Consider the following 21,281-nt stretch of genomic DNA (forward strand, 5'->3'; position numbering starts at 1 on the left):
ATGAGAGAGTGGCGTAAGCTGACGTCTATTTAGACGTGTGACGAGAGTTGGATATTTGTGTAAATATGGAGTCTTCCAGCAGTACTTTCTGTGTGTATCATATGTGTACCGTGAGGTACACCTAAACTTCGCACTTTCAAAATAAGCGCCTTAATGAACTCCTCTATCGACCAAAATGTGAAATTGTTACTACATAAAGTTAAGACTTTAATCGGAAGATGCCACTACTGAAACATTAAGTAATTGTGTTATTGTGAAGTTTCCTAAACTGATTGGATTTCTATTGGTTTTGTTTCAGCTGTACATCAAGAAGTTTGGACGTTTTTCCACAGATGTCACTACCAAAAAAACTATAGTAATGCACTCTGGTGCAAAGTAAAGGAAGTTGTTATTGAAAGAAATTTTATGTTTATATGTTTTTTCAATTTTCATTTGTTTTCTTTATGTAATTCTAGGTTTGCAACACTTCTGTCTCATTCCGCCAGTTTTGAATCTGGCCAATGAAAATTTTCTGTAATTAATTTTCAGCCTATCACAGGCTTCTTGTTCGGTTTTGAGTGTAACTTTTGGGTTCAGCCAAGGTGTGTCCAGATTAGCCCAGAATCCTCTCGAACCTTCCCTGGGGGTATATAAGTTGCGGCTTTTCAAGTGTCCTTGTCTCTTGATCGTCGTCTTTCTGAGTGTGTATGTTAAGGTAGGAGGCGGGACGCCTCATTCTTCGGCAGGCAGTACATCAGCCAGGTAATGGCAACCTAAATTCTCTTTTCTGTAGCTACCTCAACAGACTTATCCGAGGGGAAGGTCCGAATTTTTAACTATGTAACAAAACTTTTTCTAAAATGTAAATTTTCTTTCGGCTAATGTAAAACTTCTGTCGGCCCCGTGGTGTAGGGGTAGCGTGCATGCCTATTACCCGGAGGCCCCAGGTTCGATTCCCGGCCAGGTCAGGGATTTTTACCTGGACCTGAGGGCTGGTTCGAGGTCCACTCAGCCTACGTGATTAGAATTGAGGAGCTATCTGACGGTGCGATGGCGGCCCCGGTCTAGAAAGCCAAGAATAACGGCCGAGAGGATTCGTCGTGCTGACCACACGACACCTCGTAATCTGCAGGCCTTCGGGCTGAGCACCGGTCGCTTGGTAGGCCAAGGCCCTTCAAGGGCTGTAGTGCCATGGGGTTTGGTTTGGTTTTTTTAATGTAAAACTTCATAAAGTCTTTAACTGTAAATCGGGGATAAAGAGTGAGTTACCCTCTCGAGCTCCCCTTCATCTTGGTTTGAGGTGACTACTATTTCGTAACCGTTTTCTTACTGTAATGTATTAAATTTATTTCCATTCGAGTCACCTCAGTAGCTTGGGACTAGCCCCTGTTTCATCGGGCCCAGAGCCCTCTTACGGTTTTAATATTTAATTATCTAGAAGCGCAAGTGTACGCCTCCATTCGGTTTTTGTTCCGGGCCAGTCATTTAACCTGTTCTTTTTCCGCAAAGGCCCAGCAGGTTGGGTTCTAGATACCCCTGTGTAAAACTAGTTCCATTTGTAAATCGTGCCTTGTGAGGCCAGAGAGTGTAAGATTTTGATGTAATGTTGCCTTGAGTAGGCTGTAAGGAATCGACAGCATGTAAGTAAGCTCTTTTCGAAGTTTTGTAATAGTGAGGGGTGCCTCTGGAAGGCTAAATATTGTAACTTCTGGAGCAAGTGCTCTTAAATCAGGATATTTCCGTCCCTGTCTAACCATTGAGATTTCGTGAATTTTGTAAACTGGATCCGGTATCTAAGAATTTGTAAACTAAGGGCTTGAAGCCCTAAAGCTGTAAAATTCACTAAACTTGGATTTTTCCAAGACTTGTTTCAAGATGGCTAATTGTACCTGTCATGTTGTTATGTTCACTCAGTGGAAAAATTAAGTTTTATATTCTAAAAGAAATATAACCTTTTAAAGTTTTAATTCAAATTTTGATATTGTAGTTAGACCCATTCAAGCCCACGCCTTCTTTCTCCTCTCTGCGTTCCACAGATACCCCGAAACAATATGTATATTTTTGTGTGTTGTATAGTGATTATATACTTGGTATTCTATAACTTATGATGATTTGGTGTCCTAACCTCAAACTGTCGTAATATGTTGGTGAAACTTATGGCCTGGAACAACAAGCGTGTGTTGCTTGAGTGAAAGTATCATTAAACCAAGTGTTAAAATTGTTAGAATCAGAGAACACCGAATTTTAAAGGTACAATATCAATGTGATATACCACGTGTCGATAGTGAGTGTCTGCAAGTTGTGTTAAAACACAAAAACAGAGAAGGGCAATAAACTGCATGTAATTAGTGCTCATCGGGCTAAGTACGAATGGTAGCTCAATCCTCCCTTGCGTTTCCCACTATGTTTTATGTTGGATAATTGTGTAAATATGTAAATATGGGTACCGATCTCTGCACATGGTTATGAGGGTGTTTAGGGGTTGTAGTAAGGATGTAAAGGAGAGTGCATATAAGTCTCTGGTAAGACCCCAACTAGAGTATGGTTCCAGTGTATGGGACCCTCACCAGGATTACCTGATTCAAGAACTGGAAAAAATCCAAAGAAAAGCAGCTCGATTTGTTCTGAGTGATTTCCGACAAAAGAGTAGCGTTACAAAAATGTTGCAATGTTTGGGTTGGGAAGAATTGAGAGAAAGAAGAAGAGCTGCTCGACTAAGTGGTATGTTCCGAGCTGTCAGCGGAGAGATGGCGTGGAATGACATTAGTAGACGAATAGGTTTGAATGGCGTCTATAAAAGTAGGAAAGATCACAATATGAAGATAAAGTTGGAATTCAAGAGGACAAACTGGGGCAAATATTCATTTATAGGAAGGGGAGTTAGGGATTGGAATAACTTACCAAGGGAGATGTTCAATAAATTTCCAATTTCTTTGAAATCATTTCGGAAAAGGCTAGGAAAGCAACATATAGGGAATCTGCCACCTGGGCGACTGCCCTAAATGCAGATCAGTATTGATTGATTGATTGATTGAATCTTCCAGCAGTATTTTGTATGTGTACCATATGTATACTTTTCTGTGTTAATGAGGTGCTCATGTACGGATAATATTCAGAATATAGTCAGTTATTGTAGAATCAGTGAAGTTATTGGTGAACCTAGGTGCAGTTCCTACCTATTTAATCGTTTTCAGAGGGTTAGATAAAGCCCGAGACAAATGTACCAGTACACAGCTTTATGTACACGCCCTGGGGGAGAGAATTATCATGCTCTATTAAAATTCGAGAGATCCTTTAGGCGAACTCTGGCCCCCTAAATTCTGGACATTTCGATCAATCACTTTATTAATTTATTCTGTGTCATTAAGATTCCAATTAATGCCCAAGCAAGAGGCGAATAAGGGATTCCTTTCAAACCCTACCACCGAGCTCGATAGCTGCAGTCGCTTAAGTGCGGCCAGTATCCAGTATTCGCGAGATAGTATGATCGAACCCCACTGTCGGCAGCCCTAAAACTGGTTTTCCGTGGTTTCCCATTTTCACACCAGGCAAATGCTGGGGCTGTACCTTAATTAAGGCCACGGCCGCTTCCTTCCCACTCCTAGCTCTTTCCTGTCCCTGCGACGTAAAGCAAAAAAAAAAAAAAAAAGCAAACCCTACCACTAATCTGGCGTCCTGTTTGTTGTCGAAATATTCCTCCTACCACTCCTAAATTTTCGAGCAAAAATAGCCAAACGTCTATAATTTTGCACCCATCTCCGAACTGTCATCTCTGAAACGTGGAAAACGCCTAGCTGGTTCGGATGCCAAAATATCAAGTTCAGTCACAGGTCGTATTACACTATCTTCCTTTCTTTCACCACTCCGCGGAGCCATGTCAAGCTGTCAACTGCAAAGTCTCAGGCAGAAATGGCGTCGTTGGTTATTTCGTAGTGTGTTAACCTCTACCTAGGTCTTAAAATAATGGCAAAATATTCACAGTGATACGAATATAAATGTTAGAGTAAAAATTAATAATATAAATACATTTAGTCATCAATTACTAGATTATTTGCAGGCATAAATTCCAAATTTGTATTCTAAAAACCTGGATTGAGAGAAACTCTATCCACAAAATAATTCCGTAATTTGGTTATAAGAAATACCGGTACCACAGCGGCTGCTGCTGCTACCATATAATATTAGTGCCACAAAATAAACCTATTAAATAATTATGAAATTATTATTAAATAATCAGAATATATTTATTTATTTATTTATTTATTTATTTATTTATTTATTTATTTATTTATTTATTTATTTATTTATTTATTTATTTATTTATTTATTTATTTATTCCTGACTTACATCACTGGCGAAGTTATGGTTCATGGCCCTCTTTTACACTTAACCACCTTAAACAATCAAATTTAAAAATGTAAACATAAAAGTAAGACAGATACACTAAGACTAGGACAAATCACTACGAAATTACTGTGAAAATACTAATAATAATATAAAGAGGAATAATGATAATAATGATTTATATACATATCGATAAAAGAAAACTCATTCACACAACATACACACAATGACTCACAAAACTCGGTTATATGTTCCCAGGAAAAACTTTCGGCAGGAAGATTTGAATTGTTTACAGGAAATAACGTGCCGAATGTCCTTTGGGAGTGTGTTCCAGAGTCTCGATGCAGTAACTAAAAAGGAATGATCGTAGGAATTCGTTCGATTTAGTGGAATTTCAAGTAGGGAACCAGAACGGGTACTAATTTCATGGAATGGGGAAAGGAAACGAAAATTAAAAGATAGGTAAATAGGCGTGTTCGTCGAGAGTACTTGGTAAACAAGTGTAATTAGGTGAAAATTCATTCATTCATTTATGCGTAGCCATCCCAATGTTTTGAAATATGGTGTAACATGAGCGTCATGTCGCAGTTGGAAGGCATATCGTATGCATGAGTTTTGTGCTCATTGAAGTCTCAAAGTTTGTTCAGCGTTTAGATTGACTAGTACCGTATCACAGTAGTCTAAAATTGGGAATAGTAGTGCTTAGATTAATTTCAATTTAAGGTTTTGAGGAAACGCATTCTTGTGACGTTTCAGAGGATACAGCACTGCATGAACCTTTTTACATACATTAGTTACGTGTTCATTCCAGGTCAGATTCTCATTGATGGAGATTCCAAGATTAGTTACATTTTTAAGGTACGGTACAGCAATGTCATTGAGGATGATTGGAGGAGGATTGATATTGCTTATTACTATATTATTATATTGCTTGTCTATATGATGATAAGCTGCAGTGTTTCCAGAAATGCGCTGAATTGCATCAGCATGGAATAAATCCCAGATAGCTTAGACGGAACAAAGTTGGTATTTCGGTGGCAATATCTCAGGTTCAAATCCGCGTCGCATCTTTTCATTTTATTTCGTTACATGATAGTATAATTTGATAGAAGAATAAGAATAAGAAGAAAACCAACATTGGTAGTATGCATCTGTATTGATACAAAATTTACATTTGTATTGTTTATATTGTTAAAGAACGATAACAAAATAAAAATGATAACTTCAGCAAGGCTCGAACTCGTAACCTTTGAATCATATGACTCGTTAAACATTATACCTCAGCATAATTCACAGCGATGCTACTGCACTTGTACAAGCACATACATTGTATAACAGCGCCGGGATTCGAAGAGGAGCTTCATATTTTCACTGTTCAAGTGCGGCCACTTTATGTTTGAGAGATGTACATTGCAGTGGCGGTTCGTGGGTCTCTCAAGAGATTGGGCACAACGTTTTAGGCCTTTTATGCCAGTCCAAGTCTTTTCCCTACCCAACGAAAGCAAAATCAGTTAGCCTCCTCGCACAGTCTCACAAACCTTTTTGTATAAATAAATATAAAAAACAAAGCCATTTCCGTACAGGCAATGAAGCCCTTGGAGGAGTGGAAAGTAAAGACTTCCACTTTACGTAAACTGGGATGGAGTGGTTCAGTTCTACGCCCGGCCGCCTTTGCCCCCAGGAATCAACCTGGTACTCAATTTTGGTGTAGGCTGAGTGAACCCCAGGGCCCTGTACCGTTCCAGAAGTGGAAATCTAGTTTCTTAATTTTTTTCGAATTCCGACGGGGAATTCAACCCACGTCTTTTCGGATGAACCAAACACGACTTTATCGCCTCAGATAGGCAGCCCCTTCTCTATAAGTACAGATATGTTATATCACTGTCTTCTATAGGATACTGGGCTGTAAGGGGTTATTAATCCATTTCTTCAGCTTAAAACAATCCGTTTCACCTAACACTATTGGTATAAAAAATACAAATGTAGGCCAGATTGGAGACAGAATTGAAAATAATCTGAAGAAATGTCGGACTCAGATTGTGCCCATGGTTTACGAAATGTTTAAACGAGGTATAGACACACATTCGTACGTGTATTAGGTGTTGCGATGATCTGTTCGCAGTGTTATGGAAAGGTATATCGAAATGGAAAATGGACAGAGCAAATAAAATGATCGAAACTAAAAGGTATGAGTGCATTGTCAGCCATTAACATACTGGAGAAAAAGATGCCAAACACAGACTACAGAGTGCATAAAAATGTTTTTAATGCATTTATTAAATGTAATGCCTTTGCTGGCGAGATGTAGTGTTTAAAGTGCACTATGTCTTCTGATATGGGCTATATCAAATTTGTTACTTTCATTGACCTGTCTCAGTCTCATCCTTAGCTTTGACAATATGAAAGTGACTGAGGTATGAGTGATGCTAGTAATACCGTTGCTTATGCAGCCAGTCTCTGTTATACCAAGCTCGCTTAAGTGCGGCCAGTATCCAATATTCGGGAGATAGTAGGTTTGAACCCCACTGTCGGCAGCCCTGAAGATGGTTTTCTGTGGTTTCCCATTTTCACACCAGGCAAATGCTGGGGCTGTACCTTAATTAAAGCCACGGCCGCTTCCTTCCCAGTCCTAGCCCTTTCCTGTTCCATCGTCACCATAAGATATATCTGTGTCGGTGCGACGTAAAGCCAATAGCAAAACAAAAAGTCTCTGTTATGAATGGTGTGAAAATATCGCTCATAGGGTCGGTTGGTGCATGCTTTTCAGTGGGCTTGGCAGACTGATATGTAATAGCAACGGCTGGCTCAGTGAGGAAAGCAACGGGAAACTACCTCACTCCTCATTTCCCTAGTACGCCTATTCAGTGACGCCTAGGCTATTTATGACAGCTGTTGGCGGCGCTGCAGAGGATCAAACCAGCCTTCGGGCTGAATACCCAACATACACATAACACTTAGAGTGTTATACGGAGTGGTGATTTGGGGAGTTGAAGGGAGGGTTGATTCACTTGATACAATCACGAGTAGATTTGGTCAAATAATTATGGGTCTACCCATGTGTACAGCTAACTGTGGAGTGAGAATGATATGCAAAGATATAAGTCCGCAAGCGGATATTATGAAAAGGATAATAAAATATTGGCTGAGACTGAAGCTGCGAGAAGGTGGCGAAATATTACAAATAGCATATCAACACCAAATGAAACATCAGAACCAAGGATACTGGGTGGATAGGGTACGGAACATTTTGGAAACGATAGGAATGGGATATTACTGGAAAAGAGAGTGTATAGAGAAGATGAGAAATGTAAAAAAAAAAAAAAAAAAAAAATAGTCCTAAGAGTTAAGGATATTGGAAAGCAATGTATTGCTGCACAATGTAGAAGTAAGAGGTCATTAGAAGAATTTTGTAATGTAAGTGGGAGAATGAGGATAAATGTAGAGATTATAACAAAAAAGGGAATGGGGGGGGGTATAATATGATGGTTAATGGGGATACATAAAAATAAAGCATACAGTCAAAACAGAGATGAAAATAAATGTTTACTATGTTCTGAAGAAATGGGATGGGCACACCTTATAAAAGATTCTTCAATGACAAAGCAAATACGAGAAAAATTTATAGATGAGGAGGATGTAAGGAAAATTGAGAACGAAAATCAGCTGTATATAATTGTAAAGTTATTGAACAGAGAATGGATGCACCCGGGGAGAATCGCAAAATTATTTAACATTATTAGGGGAATGTGGAGTAGGAAACTGAGGGAAGGAAAGGATTTGATACATGTCAGCCAGGAAGTGAATTGTGCCTAAGGCAACCTAGACAATATAACTCCGTTGAAATATAGCCATTAGGTACGTAGGTTTAAGGTATAGTATCGAACTACATTGTCGTGGTAGTTCTATTAGTCTTCCTTATTGCCGAATACTAATTTTCATTTTTTACCTTTTCTCAATAGTCCGTAAAGGCAATATTGAGATTCTTTGAGGTTTTGTTTGTAATCTGAAAAGATACTTATATTCATAGATGTTTCGGTTTTTCTTTCAAAGTGCCATCTATCAACGCAACTTCAACATTCAGTTCAGGTTATTCTTTCTCTGTTCAATTTCTAATCATCTGTGTTTATATTAATATTCATTGAATGTACCATTTAACAACACAATTTCAATAGTTATTTCAGGTTACTCCTTATAATTTTGTATACTGCATGTATCACAAATTATGAAACGGTTACAATAAACAATACCCTCTCCTTAATCTATGATTTTCGAGATTAAGGGAGACGGGTATCTTTGACTTGGAAAGGTATATGTTTACCTCCGCTACCGCTCGAGACCCCAAACAAACGGTACAGTTGTAGAAGTCACGGTCGTTGTGATTTGTTCGAGGTTTTTGGAGCACAGAGGCCATGGCGAGACTAAACATTGCGTGCCATCAAAATACGAGCTCCATTAGGAGGCTCACTTCATTAAGGGCACGTAATGGGAGTAGCCCCGTTCAGACACACCATGCAGAAGTGCTCCCCTGCGAACAATGATACAGTTCTACTGCTATTTTCCGTGGTACCACAACACAATTGGTTCTCAGAGACGACAATGACATAATAGTTCCTCTTAAGAACGCTAGTACTTGAGAGGATGTTAAACACATATACTGTACTGTGTGTGAGCATCACTACCAAAACGGAGTTACCGTCAATCGAAACAAAATGAGAAGGAAGAAAATTGAATGTAACACTTTTTGTTAAACTTCGCAAAATATTACATTATGCTTCAGTTTTATATGTAAAAATGTTTGCTTTCAAGTGGACCGGGTAGTGTAAACGTGGTTCACCGATAAACTACTAGAACAATCTTTGTGCGATTTTGAGATATTGTTACAAAGACTTGTGGGTGTACATCTGTTGAATTTTGCCAGGGATTGATTGATCCAATGAGCAGTGAAGGAAGGTTACATATTTTTAACGTGAAAACACTACTTTTTAACACCTTATTCTTGTGATCTAGATGACATAGTGTTTGTAAGCATATTGTTGTTGTTGTCGTCGTCGTTGTTGTTGTTGTTTGAGTCGTCATTCCATAGACTGCCCACTCTATCCTGCGCTAACCTTTTCATTTCTACTAACTACTGCAACCTACATCTGCTCTAATCTGCTTGTCATATTCATACCTTGGTCTACCCCTACCGTTCTTACCCCATACACTTCCTTCAAAAACCAACTGAACAAGTCCTGGGTATCTTAAGATATGTCCAGTCATTTTATCTCTTCTTCTCGTCAAATTTAGCCAAATAGATCTCCTCTCACCAATTCGATTCAGTATCTCTTCACTCGTTATTCGATCTATCCATCTCACCTTCAGCATTCTTCTGTAACACCACATTTCAAAAGCTTGCATTATCTTTCTTTCGGAGCTAGTTATCGTCCATGTTTCACTTCCATACAATGCCACGCTCCACACGAAAGTCTTCAGAAACATTTTTCTAATTCTTATATCAATGTTTGAAGGGAACAAATTTCTTTTCTCTTCCTTGCTTGTGCTAGTCTGCATTTTATGTCCTCCTTACTTCTGCCATCGTTAGTTATTTTACTACCCAAGTAACAATATTCATCTACTTCCTTTAAGACTTAATTTCCTAATCGAATATTATCTGCATCACCTGCCTTCGTTCGACTTCACTCCATTACTTTTGTTTTGGACTTATTTATTTTCATCTTGTACTCCTTACCCAAGACTTCGTCCATACCAATCAGTAAGTTCTCGAGATCTTCTACAGTCTCAGATAAAATAACAATATCATCGGCAAATCTCAAGGTTTTGATTTCCTCTCCTTGGGTTGTGATTCCCTTTCCAAATTCCTCTTTGATTTCCTTTACTGCCTGTTCTATTTAAACATTGAAAATGAGGGGAACATACTACAGCCTTGCCTCACTCCTTTCTGGTTGCTGCTTCTTTTTCAAAGTCCTAGATTCTTATCACTGCAAACTGATTTTATACAGACTGTAGATAATTCTTCGTTCTCGGTATCTAATCCCAATCACTTTCAGAATCTCAAATAGCTGGGTCCAATCAACATTATCGAATGCCTTTTCTAGATATACGAACGCCATGTACGTGGGCTTGTCCTTCTTAATTCGATCCTCTAAGATCAGATGTAAAGTCAGGATTGCTTCACGTGTTCCTACATTTCTACTGAAGCCAAATTGATCTCCCCACTCAGCTTCAACTTGTCTTTCCATTCTTCTGTAAATAATACGTGTTAAAATTTTGCAGGCGTGAGATACTAAACTAATGGTGCGGTAGTTTTCACACCTGTCAGCACCGGCTTTCTTGGGAATAGGTGTAACAACATTCTGCCGAAAATCGGATGCCACTTCTACTGTCTCATATATCTTACACACTAGATGGAATAACCTTGCCATGCTGTTTCTCCTAAGGCAGTCAGTAATCCATAGGGAATGTCATCAATTCCATGTGCCTTGTTCCTATTTAGGTGTCTCACAGCTTTGTCAAATTCTGACCTCAAAATTGGGTCTCCCACTTCATCAGCATCAACAGCCTCTTCATGTTCCAGAACCAAATCCTCTACGTCTTTACCTTGATACAACTGTTGGATATGCTCCTGCCATCTTTCTACTTTGTCTTCTTTCCCTAGAAGTGGCTTTCCATCTGAATTCTTAATATTCATACACATAGATTTCCTTTCTCCAAAGGTTTCCTGGATTTTCCTGTATGCATCATCTACTTTCCCAGGACCATACAACCTTAAAAATCCTTGCCCTTCTCCTTCAGCCATTCTTCCTTAGCTACCTTGCACTTCCTAACCACTATAAAACGACATAATCTAACCCGGATGAATATAGGCTTAATAATACTTTAGTTTAACGGACCGTGGGAACTTCAACTCTAAGATATAATGCTTGCTATTAAATTTTAGCATCTTGATACTAAATCTGACATGATTTACAATGACAGACCTAGAGCTGTGTGTAAAACAGCTCTCGTATATAGTATGAAAAGAGCCTCTCGATACTTCATCGCATTAAACCAGTGTCATGAATAAGTCGTCTAATTTCTTCCAAGAATCACCTGTGATGTTGTATGCTATGTGTTGCAGGGTCTGAAGGTTTTCTACCACACCGTGGTCGTTGAGTCGCCCGGCATGGAGCCCAGCAAGGAACTGTTGCGTGTCAAGTGCGTGACCAGTGTGGGGAACCACACGCGACAGCGGCGTGATCTACTTCCAGCTGGCTTCCAGGAGGAGGAGTGAGTATTGTGTTTATTGTAAATAAGATCGTAGCTCACTGAATATCGCGTTGTCTAGAGTTAGGAAACTACCGGTTTCAGCGACGGTTGAACGTATCTCTGCATCTCACAGCTTGGATCTTCCCCCGCACGAACTGATGCAGGGCTTTAATTGGAAAATATAAACTACTGGCACGTTTCATCATTTTCCATATGGATTCACAGAGGCGAGGTTCTGTTCTCGGTTCTCTTTTCTGGGAGTTGGGGGTCCTCCGCTGAACGTCTTCCAGACGACGACGACAACAACAAAGTCTTCATATGGAGCAAACTGGTGAAGTGGGTCCTGCAAGATCAATAAACAGTGCGTGTGCTAAAACAGCACTTATAATAGAAGTCACAATTTATCGTTCACACACGTCTATGGATACTGCAGTAGTGTTGACTGCAGACGAAAAAATAAATGAGAAAATCAAAATATGTATCAATAGAATATTTGAGTAAAGGTAATTACCACTACTTTCTAACATGTGCCAACGACCGTAGCCGTGTTGAAACACCGGATCCCCTGAGATCTCCGAAATTAAGCAACATTGGGCGAGGTCAGGAGTTTGATGGGTTGCCACGCGCTGTTGGTGGGGGTTAAGGGAATGGAGGAGCGGAAAGGAACTGGCCACCCTACCGCACGTAAACTCCGGCTCAGGAACACCTCAGCAGAGGTTCGGACCTGCCTTCGGGCAGAACAACCCTTACCTTTACCTCTAACATGTGTGAAAAAACTTTCGGAAATCATTCAACAATTTTGACGAAGAATATGTTTACAGTTTCGGAACACTTGGGCCCAATGATCGTTATGAAAACATGATAGTTTTTAAATCGAAACTTCTAGACAACACGCACGACGACAGAAATAAATATTTGAGTGTGATATGATACGCTGGCTGCGTAGCAGGGGGAGAGGTGATACTCCAACGTTGTGCGTCCCAGGTGGCGGATAGGGGGGGGGGGGGGGTCCTAACCAGCTTGCCGGCGAACTTGAGCGAAATAAAATAGCTCTCGCGGACCAAACACACATCCCCCTGTGGGTGGGAGACGCAGGCGAAGAATACACCCACGGTATTCCCTGCCTGTCGTAAGAGGCAACTAAAAGGGGCGACCAAGGGATAATCGAATTAGAAACATGAGACTACTTGTAATTAGTACCATCACGCGGGGAACACCATAGATCGCCTTTACTTGCAAGTAGTACCAGTATGTTAGGTACACAGTAGGTTTGTGATTAGTAGCGACAGTGCGTGAATCAGGGTGGGTTTTACAGTACCTGTTATTAGTACCACTATATGAGCGACACGCCGGCCCCGTGGTGTAGGGGTAGCGTGCCTGCCTCTCACCCGGAGGCCCCGGGTTCGATTCCCGGCCAGGTCAGGGATTTTTACCTGGACCTGAGGGCTGGTTCGAGGTCCACTCAGCCTACGTGATTAGAATTGAGGAGCTATCTGACGGTGAGATAGCGGTCGCTTGGTAGGCCAAGGCCCTTCAAGGGCTGTAGTGCCATGGGGTATGGTATATGAGCGACACCATGGGTCTGCCTTGCCTATGATTAGTACCCACTATGTGAGGAACACCACGGGATAGTACGAGTCCCTATGATTAGTACACCTATGTGAGAAACACCATAGGTTTGCGTTGCCTGTAAATGGCGCCGCAATGTGAGAAACACCATAGGTCTGTGTTACATGCGCGCTTTACATTACCTGTGAGTAGTACCATAATGTGTGGAATACCGCGAGTCTACGCTACTTTTGATTAGTACTGCTACATGACAAATACCATGGTTCTACTTTCCTAGCGATAAGTACCATTATGAGGGGCCGATGACCTGGATTTTGAACCCCTTTAGCCTACAAGCATCATCGATTCAGTATTGTGCTTTAGAAGCAGTCCCTTGGTCAGTAATACTATGTATTGTTTAACGCTAGTTTATGAGAATGTGGGGCATTGCCGGTCGAATCCACTGATTGTTTTAAATTCATATCCATCCATTCATTCTTCGTCATCACGTTTTGACTTCTAGTCAGCGGATTATTTGGGACTTTTAAATTGTAATTACATTTCGTCTCATTTCGTACCAATAGGGGCCGATGACCTAGATGTTAGGCCCCTTCAAACAACAAGCATCATCATCATCATCAATACTGTTACCACATGTTTTCCCTTTCAGGTAAATTTATAAATGTATTTACTCAAACTTAGTTTGAGCAGACTGAATAACCCACATTGCGGACCGGTCCCGAGAAAACTCGTGTTAGCAGCAGACTGAACTTTAGTGCTATCTTTTGAGATATACGGGAACTATTTGTAGGTCAGGGCAATCAGGGGTTTGGTTCTACACAATCGATAGTCGCATTTCTTTTCGAGTATTCTTCATATCATAGATATTCTTTGCATTTCCTGACAGCATGTTTACAAAGTTCGAAGAGCCATGCAAGATGGCAGCGCCCAGGGATCGCACGTGTTTAGACAAAGATGAAATTATTCGCGAATTATGTGCTGATACAAGCTCCGAATATCTAAGTGATGCTGAATATTTAGAGTTCGATGATGAAATATCTTCTAACGGAAATGTTTCAAGTGATGACGATGATATAGTCTTATCTACAAGGTGTGAAACACTCGTAGCGCAGAACGAGTCTGATAATTGTGTTCCGGGTGTAAATATTCTAAATATTGTAAAGAATGTAGTGTTTTCTGACAACTGGGTTATGGGCAATAGTGAACCTAGGCTATAGGATTTTGAAGGTGCTGCTGGTATAAAGGTATGGTCTAATGAATCTGGAAACATAGAACAAGTAGCAGGACTTATGACTGGTGAGGAATATTTTCAGTATGTAGCTGAAAAGACAAACTTATACTATGAAAGAATTCACATTCGTATAACGTATCCCCTAAAACACTAAAGTGGACTAATGTCACTAGCAGGGAAATTTAAAAAATATTGCTCTGTGTATATTGATAGGGCAGGTGAAGAAATCATGTCTGGAAGATTACTGGCCAACCGATCCCCTAATAAAAAAAAAACCCATATTTCCGAAAACTATGAGCCGAAATAGATTTCAAGAAGTCCTTCAAAAGCTAGTGAAGTTCTGAGAGTTTATTTGAATGCATGCACTCCAGCTTAGAGGTAGTTAGAAAGTGGCCGGGAACAGGGCTGTGCATGGGGTGAAGTGCACCCAGTCCGCAATGTGCTAACAGATGTAAATTAACTGAGTCGAAACCGAAAAGAGATGGCTTCAGATATTACAAAAAATATGTTCAGTATCTCATTATAAAGTGTACCTAGCAACAAGTCTCATTTCGGTGTAACTTTATCGGGTGATGCAATAGTGTGCTGCCATGGTACTATAATCACCGACCCACGTCGCTAACTATCTGTGTACCTCTGGACTTTAGCTTGGTAGCATGCTATGACGTTCGATTATTCTTGGAGGGTTCTACAATACAGTAGGGCCTATACGGCAATAAAGAATCAAATAGCAAGAATTTAGAAAATTACAGTGCAAAACATTTTTCTCTTGTAAAATGTCTTGATAAATGAACAGTAAATAGCTTCAATACTTATCGGAAAGTCTAGAAGGGCTTATCAGAATTCCATAATGTCGGGCGTCAGATGGCTTATCAGGAGCGTTTCGAATTTAAGGATAGTTCAGTGCTGCTGGAGCTCCAGTCGAGCATATTAGTGGTAGAAAATGATTCGGAACTCCTAGTCTATTGTAAATGTGTTTAGAAAATACTTATGAAAAGCATAGAAATAGTACCATAGTTGGATTTTTTAAACAGGTACGAAATTAAGTAATCACATCACAGCAACCCTTGAGGCGAGTTCTCGAGACCGAACGAATTAGCCGTGTGGTTAGGGGCGCGCAGCTGTGAGCTTGCATTCGGGAGATCGTGGGTTCGAACCCCACTGTCGACCGTCCTGAATATGGTTTTCCGTGGTTTCCCGTTTTCACACCAGGCAAATGCTGGGGCTGAACCTTAAGGTCACGGCCGCTTCCTTCCAACTTCTAGCCCTTGTCTATCCCATCGTCACCAAGACATACCTGTGTCGGTGCAACATAAAGCCAATTGTGGAAATGATAAATTTTCAAGAAAAGTAAACAACGGTCAAGGGTTGCTTGCTCGCTCGCTCGCTCTTCAAGACTGTAACGGCTCAACGGATTGTTACACAATGAACAATAACAATAATTATAATAAAAGGTTTATGAATTTATGAACACAATAAAAACAGAAAAACAAACTCAAGGTTCACAGAAGCGAAGTAGCATAAAACGTAAACAACTGACTGGGAAACATGACAGCTATAAAACGGATGTGGAAAGCGATATGGACCCTATGAAGTGATGGAACGTATCCGTTATGAATGAACGAATAATAGATGGCAATTACCCTTTAATATTTTATTAATTAAAGTAAACAAACAAAATAATGAAAGGACGATCAGAGCACATCATAGAAAGAACTAAATAAACTCATTTATAAGACAAATGTAAGTTGTGAACTACGCCTTCATGCGCTACGTACAAGGGAAAATTTTAAGTTACAAGTATACAATGATGCACACAAATTAGGAAAAGGAAAGAAATAAAATCTTAACACATTGGCCCAAAACATTTGCGTCAGTACTTAAAACACTTCAGTATAGAGCATAGATTTAAGTTGCTTGTGTAAAGTCATGCAGAACTACGAGAGGCAAACCCGAGGAAAAGTTAAGTTACATATTAGTTACAAGGTCAAAAAAGAAAAGGGAATTGTCTCCAAAAACTAAATTTCACATGCTTAGCTGAAAACCTAAGTTATTTCGATCATTTTAAAGGTGAATGTAAATCTTGAGGATAAACTCCTGTGCAAAAAAAGAAATAATTACATTTAAATGAAGTTATTGTTCGAAATAAAATAAGAAGAAATTGTACATACCCCGAGACAGGTAGGTATCCCATGACGGGACCGATGCAGGAGCACGACCGCTCTCAAGGATGGTCAAGAATCAGACGCAGAGACTACCTCGCTCCACGAAAGGACCGTATGAGATCGAGAAACAGGAAATGGTAACCAATCACGAGACTGAATTTATTCTCGACTTTCATGTTCACCAATTTTATTTTATTTTCGCCAATGAAAAGCCTCTTCATTCTTGATGACCCAGAAAAGTATTTTACGCAACAGGAAATATTGTACTAAAACGGCACGTGTAGGTACACACTGTTTCACAAGTTAGATACAACAAATTTCACATAATAATAATACAACAAAAGAATTTCCAAAACGTTTTTTCTTTTAGTTCACAGGTCCAAACACGATACTGTCTTAGACAACATAAATAATTTTAAAAACAATAAATGAAGAAGTTGTTTCCTCACTGCTGTCGCAACTCCTGCCACATTCTCCACCTCACAAACTCGAGCTACGCTCGAAACTGACAGACATTTTAGGCCTACATTAATTGGAGGTTTTGCCACACGTCACTATTTTGATGTCATTCACTGTAGTACGTCAATATGCACAAAGACCAGTAAATTAAGACTTCCTTAAATGGCGTAAGAAACGCTAGAAGCTGGCCAGTAACCTCCTGACCATAAGATTGTGTTTTATCAGAGGGGCCTTCATTGTCTGCAACTGTTATCACGGCATCTATCAGGGAGTGAACTGAACGTCGCATATCTAAATAACTGCTCACCGAATGGTCATCATCATCATCATCATCATCTGTTTACCCTCCAGGTTCGGCTTTTCCCTCGGACTGAGCGAGGGATCCCACCTCTACCGCCTCAAAGGCAGTGTCCTGGAGCTTCAGACTCTTGGTCGGGGGATACAACTGGGGAGTATGACCAGTACCTCGCCCAGGCGGCCTCACCTGCTATAGTGAACAGGGGCCTAGTAGGGGGATGGGAAGATTGGAAGGGATAGGCAAGGATGAGGGAAGGAAGCGGCCGTGGCCTTAAGATAGGTAGCATCCCGGCATTTGCCTGGAGGTGAAGTGGGAAACCACGGAAAACCACTTCGAGGATGGCTGAGGGGGGAATCGAACCCGCCTCTACTCAGTTGACCTCCCGAGGCTGAGTGGACCCCGTTCCAGCCCTCGTACCACTTTTCAAATTTCGTGGCAGAGCCGGGAATCGAACCCGGACCCCCGGGGGTGGCAGCTAATCACGCTAACCACTACACCACAGAGGCGGCCTCACCGAATGGTAACATTTTAAAGTCGGTTTGTAATCTCACTTGCAGGTCTCTCCTTTTTTAAAAATGCAACCAGAGATTTTACAGAATATACATCTAATACGTGTACATATTTATGCATTAAGCACTACCACTTCACTGGTCACAATTTGAAAAACATCGGGTTACTACTGGTACCGGTAGCCTATATGTGTAAAATCGATGATAATGTGCTCCTTCCTGTCGGTGGTACTTGTTCTTGGTGACTCAAATTCTCCGATATCTTTGTTTCAGAAAATGTACCCTGCTTAAAAAAAACGAACTAATACCATTCATCGCAGGCATGTGCCTCTTCCATTAATCTTCAAATGTCAGCCCAATTGGTCCTAGTTTTGGCGAGGTTCGCTCCAGTCGCACAGTGCTCTGCGTGCTTTAACACGTAGAAGCGTGACTTACTGGAAAATCATCAGCGTTATGAAGAAAATATGACCTTTTAATTTTGAAGTATTGCGTAAATTCATACAGAGCTCCGTGGCTCAGGCGGCAGCGCGCCGGTCTCTCACCGCTGGGTTCAGCGGATCAAATTCCGGCCACTCCATGCAATATTTGTGTTGGACAAAGTGGAGGCGGGACAGGTTCCTCTCTGAGTACTCCGGTTTTCCCTGTCATCTTTCACTCCAGCAACACCCTCCAGTATAGCCTAATTTACCGGGCGAGTTGACCATGCAGTTAGGGACGCCCAGCTGTGTGCTTGCATCCGGGAGATAGTGGGTTCGAACCCCCACTGTCGGCAGCCCTGAAGATGGTTTTCCGTGGTTTTCCATTTTCACACCAGGCCGCTTCCTTCCCATTCTTAGGTCTTTCCTATTCTATTGCCGCCATAAGACCTATCTGTGTCGGTGTGACGTAAAGCAAAAAAAAAAACAACCTAATTTCATTTCATCTGTCAGAGGAGTGCGCCAGGTTTCGGCAGCGGTACAGTTCTTATCCTACATTCCTGACCCGGTCGAATGACTGGAAACAGGCTGAGGATTTTTATTTTCATTAAATTCATACACATTGGGTTTCATTTTGTGACAGGGCCAACTGCTTAAGTTTTTTTGGTCTGTGGCAGATAGGCCTATGGCATTCGCGATTTCAGTACATGCCCACATATACGGTAAATGGCGCCATTTTGAAAAACAAAGTATTTCAAAATTAAACCAGACCTTATTTGTGAACTGAGCATATCAGATATAATATGCATACCAAATTTCATCCCAATTAGTTCGGTAGTTTTGGCGTCATTTAGCAAGAAACACTGAAGTGCAATTTCATTTTTAAGCTACCAAGCATCTTTGAAAAATAACTTCGCATTTTAGGTCAGCATTTAGATAAAGCATAGAAGTCATGTGATAATTTCAGTAAAAATGTTTGGGGAAATCTCATGAAATCCCACCAAGCAGTTCAGGCGTTATAACGTTTCGAAAGGTCGTAAAGTTTCTTAATAATAATAATAATAATAATAATAATAATAATAATAATAATAATAATAATAATAATAATAATAATAATAATAATAATAATAATAATAATACTTCTTTTCTTGGTTTTTAAAATAACAATAATAGTAGGTGTTCGATCACTGTGAATAACAATTGGTAATAGTATGTAACATTTACAAGGTTTGGAAAACTTAACAAATAGTATTCTCACAGACTCACCAATAACTGGGGATAACATGCGTTCCCATTTTCTAAGGCTTACACCTATATGCCTTCAGGGACCACAGCAACCACAGTCAAACAATCGTAGCCCTTTTTCGTCAGCAAAGAGAGGCAACAACACAACATACGAAAGGGAGAGAATCCCGAAGTTAAACGGGAGCAAGGCTAATGCTACATAATTATAGGCCAAGGAATATTTAAATCCCGAAAGATCAGGAATGAATGTTTTGAAAATCGGCGGGCAAAAAATAGAAAATGGATGCAGAAAAAACCTACAAGGCGATCCCATAACCTTACGTTACAATAAAATCTACTGGGGCGCGAGGCCCAGAGAAACAGTCTGTGATAATTTGTGACGACGAGAATGGAAAAACTAAAGTCGAAAAAGAAAAAAAAGGATAAATTTAGAAAATCCTAGGCACAAGAAACAAGTTTAAAAACGGGAAATAAGGGTCCACACTCATGCTTCCTTTTAAAATATTGCAGCCATTTGTAGCATACAATTGTTCATGAAGGAACCAGAGAAATCTAAATAATTCAGAAAATATTAAGTTAACAGAACCCCTGCATTAAAACGGGCACGCAAACGGCAGGAGGGCTGGTATGTGGTTGAAATGGTACATGCATCTCACCTCCATTGGGGGTGTACCTGAAAAGAGCTGCACCACCTCGGGACGAGGACACGAGTTTACTTTAGTGTTGCTTAACTTCATGTAATAATAATAATAATAATAATAATAATAATAATAATAATAATAATAATAAATAATGGCTTCTTAACAACAGCAGAACTCTTGTATATGGGCGCATTTTTTATGTCGCAAACTAATTTTCTTCACGGTTCTCGGGGACGCCGAGGTGCTGAATTTTGTCCAATAGTTGTTTATGTGCTGGTAAATTTACGAAGCTGAGGTGTTTGAGAACCTTCAAATAACACCGGACTGAGCCGAGATCGAATCCGCCAACTTGGTATTGTACCTTACCTAATGTCCTCTTGTTTTGCCTGGCTGGCCAGTCGGTAGAGCGATTGTCTGTCTGAAAAATGGATCTAACAAATAACTAAAATTGAAGTAGGACAAGTACTAACAACTGTACATGAATGAGAATCCAAAGATGAGGGATGGAAAAGATTAATCTTCAAAAACAAAATGAAGGTAAAATCCCCCCCAGCCAAAAAAATTAAACAAAACAAGAAACAAATTTGTAACAAAATAGCATTGATAGTTGCGGGTCTCTGCCCGAATAATGTGAAAGTCTTTATTGGAACCGTGAGTAGTTAACATGGCATGATTTCATTTAACAAATGAGTTTGAACACTGTAGATGTCGTCATTTAAAACGTTCAACTACATGAGGTTAGGAATATAAGATTCTCACATTATTTCCACTAATTGACTAATATGACTCCCAATGGTTAGGGAAAGGAAAAACATCTCACACTGGCTTTGGACCACTATACTACCCACAAAATAATCACTGAAGTTAAACATGAGCCCGCTCTCATAATCAAGAATGAGCACTCCCATCACAAAACAAGCCTACGAGCTCTCCCCTTACACAAATGACAACAAACGACAAATAACAATGCAAGACACATGGGCAACAAAATATGACACGCACAAATACCTGAAATAAAAACATAAATAAACATTTGTCTTATCGAGATAAAATACATGCTCATCTTTCCAGTCGGCTGCTTACCTGATGTTCATTAACCTGTTGCCGTAATGGGCGGTTAACGAGGTCGTCCATCTTTCTATGTCCCAAACAAAACATTCCTTTTTGCTGCAAAATCTTC

At 40.2% G+C, this 21,281-nt stretch overlaps 1 protein-coding gene across 1 annotated transcript in view; it reads left to right on the top strand.

Annotated features, from left to right (window-relative positions):
- qsm (Zona pelucida superfamily protein qsm) overlaps positions 1–21,281 on the top strand; it is a 267,114-nt gene that overhangs the window by 213,489 nt on the left and 32,344 nt on the right. The window contains exon 4 of the mRNA XM_067148424.2: positions 11,441–11,589. Coding sequence (XP_067004525.2) covers positions 11,441–11,589 — 149 coding nt within the window. The remainder of the gene's footprint in view (positions 1–11,440; positions 11,590–21,281) is intronic.

Source organism: Anabrus simplex, chromosome 5 (assembly GCF_040414725.1).
Source record: "Anabrus simplex isolate iqAnaSimp1 chromosome 5, ASM4041472v1, whole genome shotgun sequence".
In the NCBI taxonomy this organism is placed as follows: Eukaryota; Metazoa; Arthropoda; class Insecta; order Orthoptera; family Tettigoniidae; genus Anabrus; species Anabrus simplex.